This window comes from Lipotes vexillifer, unplaced genomic scaffold (assembly GCF_000442215.2).
Source record: "Lipotes vexillifer unplaced genomic scaffold, Lipotes_vexillifer_v1.1 scaffold518, whole genome shotgun sequence".
Lineage (NCBI taxonomy): Eukaryota > Metazoa > Chordata > Mammalia > Artiodactyla > Lipotidae > Lipotes > Lipotes vexillifer.
The window spans coordinates 1,116,667-1,119,865 of record NW_006780945.1 but is presented as its reverse complement, the minus strand read 5'-3'; the positions used below and the strand labels follow the sequence as shown (position 1 = coordinate 1,119,865).

Below are 3,199 nucleotides of genomic sequence, written 5' to 3'. Positions count from 1 at the left end.
GAAAGAGTCACGAGACTCCCTCTGGGGTGGGCCTGGGCCTGAGACTGGGGTGAGCGCTGCAGGAACTCGGCTGGGGCGTCCGATGTTGCCCAGTCTGGGGGAGATGCCCACCTGGGCCCTGGCCCGACACGAGCATGAGCCCAGCCCTGGGAGCAGCAGCTGCTGAGGAAATAAAACTCCTGAGAGAACAGGGCTGTGTGCGTGTGCACGAGAACCAACAGGACTTTATTCCCCTGGTAACTGTCAAAGCCCTGCCTGGCCTTCCCGGCCAGGGGCTGAGAGGGAGCAGGGCCTGGCTGCTGCCCGTCTTCCCAGGAGCTCTGCACCTGGGCCGGGCCGGAGGCTGGCATCGCGAGGGAAGACGGTGGTGGGGGCAGACCTGGGGCCAGCCCGGGCTCTTTCTGAGTAGGCCCCAAGGCCTCGGACTGGTGGGCCTCACCCCCGGCTGAAAACGTGCTAAGTACAAGAGGTAGAGGGACCTTCCTTCCTTCTGTTCCTCTGGCAGCAGCCACACCACCTGTCACTTTCTGATCTGTGGATCTGGCCCAGAAAACCCAGCCATGAGGGCCGGGGAGGCAGGAAGGCTAGGAGAAAGAGGACCTCAGGTTTCGCGAGCAAAGAGAAGGGTGGGCTGACCTCTGACCTTGACTTGGGAGATGTCCAGGCCCATTTCCAAAGCAAGGCGTGGCTGGAAGGGGGAAGAGCCTGAGAGCAGACGATGCCCCAGCAGCAGCAGGCCGCCCACCTTCCCCGTTACTGAGCGAGGCCCGGGCTGGGCCACGGTGGAGTCCGGGGAGGACACCGGCCCCGTCGGGCAGCTCTCGGTCATCTCTGCGGGCCACACAGGCCGTGCCAGTCAGCTTCACTCTCGCACCGGGCTCGGCCGTGGAAAAACTGCTTGATGACTTTCTGGGCCTCTTCCTTCACTGGATTCAGGATGGGGGAGCGTGAGAGCCAGTCTCCCCACTACAGGGCCCCCACAAGCACCTCCCGGCCGGTGACGCAGGCACTCACCGCTCCTTCCCGGAGATGGATTCTGGGTCAGCGAGTGTGAGAGGTGGCGGGCGAAGGCTTTAAACAGCTCCTGGGGACAGAGAGTGGAGAGGAGCAGAGAGCACAGAACCTCACCCTGCTCTGAGCGACCCACAGCTGCGACCCAAGAGCGAGGCAGACCCAGGGAGCGGGCAGCGGGCCTCTGGGCTGGCCTGCTTCCGCCCTGCTTTTCATTGGGGCTCATGCTCCCTACCCACCCACGCACTGCACCCAAGTGCCCCAGGCTCAGGGGAGAACAGAGCCCATGCACCTACCCTACCTTGGATGCAAACTTGCCCTCCTTGTAGAAGGGGGTCAGACACTTGACCACGACGTTCGCAGCCTCCTTCAGCGAGATGCCAGGAGCCAAGAGCTGGCAGGAGCCTTGGGGCTTCAAGCTGCCCTGATCGCTGGCTGAGACGCTGCCCTTGGTCTCAACTAAGATGGAGACCTTGGCTGAGGGGCATGGCCTCTTCTGAGCCTGGCTCTCTGGGTTCTCCTGGGCAGGACCACAGTGGAGGGTCACTCTTGGGCTCCCTGTTACTGGCCCCTCCCCTCCTGGAAGACTGGGCCTCAGCACCTCCTGGCTCCCTCCAGCCCAGCCCAGCCCGTCTGCCCTGGGATGTGGAAAGAAGAGATGATTTTCCCAAACCCCTACCCAGAGCAGACACCAGCCTGGTAGACAGGTATCTTCCCCCCTCTCAGTACCTGCTGGGGTCTGGGCCGCTTGCCTCTCTGTGCCTCCTTTGTGGGGGTGGGCTGGCCTTCTGGGGGCCTCTGGTCTCTGAGCGGGCAGGCACTGGCCGGAAGGGAAAGCAGGCGTCAGAGCTCCAGATGCCAGCCATGCCCTCAGCCCAGGTGGCCCAGTGAAGCCCATCGTGGGAACAGGCCCCGAGCTTCAGAGGCCCAGTTAGCAGAGGGGATTCTAGAGAATTCCAGGACTGCCCGTGACCTCACCTTGGCCCCTCCTCGGAGCACTCCTCGGTCTGGGGGTGGGCAGCCAAACGTCCCACGGCTCCGTCATCCTCCCCTGTGCACCTCTCTGGGGCCGTCAGGGGTCCCCGCGCCCTGTCACGGGGAGGGCTGGCACCTTCTGCCCCTGGGGCTGAGGTGAGCAGAGGAGAGCTCTCGGTCCTTTGGTAGAAGCGGGCGATGTTCTGGGAGCCCTTGAGGGCCGCCGCGGCCAGGAGCTGCTGCTTCTTGCCGACCCGGGCCTTGGCAGTAGGACTGCCCGGAGAGGGGCCTTTTGCCTTCTTCTTGGGGGAGGGCGCCCCACAATGAGCACCGCTCCCGGGGGCCTCTGCTCTGGGCCCAGGGAGGGGCTCAGCGCCGTCCTCATCCTGGCGGCCACGGGGCCGGCCGGGCGGCTCCTGCCCGCCTCCCTGCACCGGCCGGGGGTCTTGCTCCTTGAGCCGCGTCTTCTCCATCAGCTGAGGGGCCGTCTGGAACGTGCAGGAGCCTTTCGGGAAACCAGCTCCCACCCGCTTGGGTTTGAGCTGTGAGGAGGAGAGAGGCTTCTGACCCCAGGTGCCCCCAGGGCACTCTCTAGAGGGCCCAGGGATGGCCGCGTGGGTGGGGCTCCCGGGAGTAGGGGCGGGAAAAGCTGGGCGGGACAAGGCTTGGGGGTCAGGCTGGCGAGACAGGCGCTGTGGGGGGCTGCAGAGGCGTAGCTGGCAGAGTACGGAAGCGCAAAGGCATGCCCTGGGGCGCCCTAGGGCCAGGGCTGTGATGCCAGGAGAGCAAGGACTATGCCCTTGCTGAAGGCAAGGGGCCGTGGCACCTTTCCTGGACCCAGGTTTGGGGGAACACCAGGACGCCACTCACCGAGTACACCTGGGAGGCTGGCAGGATGTCATACTCGGTGGGCTCTGGGGGCTCGGCCTGGGCGCTGCAGCTCCTGGCACCACCTCCCACATCGTAGAGCTGCCCATCCTTGGAGGCTTTGTGGATCTCAGCCACCTGGGGCAGGGACAGGTGGGAAGGCCATGGTCGGCACCCCTAGCTCCCAACAGCCCCCAGCCCAGGCTTCCCACGAGTGGGTTCCGCGGCACCGGGGCACTGGACAAGTTCTAGTCCGCACGCGGTTGGCTGGAAATACTTCCAGCCGGGAAAGGAGGGAAGTCGGGCTCCCCCGGGAATAAGCACCCCCGTGTGGCGGGCTGCCCCC

The 3,199-nt window shown here is 65.4% G+C and overlaps 1 protein-coding gene across 1 annotated transcript in view; it reads right to left on the bottom strand.

Annotated features, from left to right (window-relative positions):
- Window positions 1–825: 825 nt before the first annotated feature.
- RECQL5 (RecQ like helicase 5) overlaps window positions 826–3,199 on the bottom strand; it is a 38,930-nt gene continuing 36,556 nt past the window's right edge. The window contains exons 14-19 of the mRNA XM_007454344.1: window positions 2,857–2,991; window positions 1,990–2,528; window positions 1,741–1,831; window positions 1,313–1,531; window positions 1,015–1,084; window positions 826–926 (exon numbers count right to left, since the gene is read on the bottom strand). Coding sequence (XP_007454406.1) covers window positions 826–926; window positions 1,015–1,084; window positions 1,313–1,531; window positions 1,741–1,831; window positions 1,990–2,528; window positions 2,857–2,991 — 1,155 coding nt within the window. The remainder of the gene's footprint in view (window positions 927–1,014; window positions 1,085–1,312; window positions 1,532–1,740; window positions 1,832–1,989; window positions 2,529–2,856; window positions 2,992–3,199) is intronic.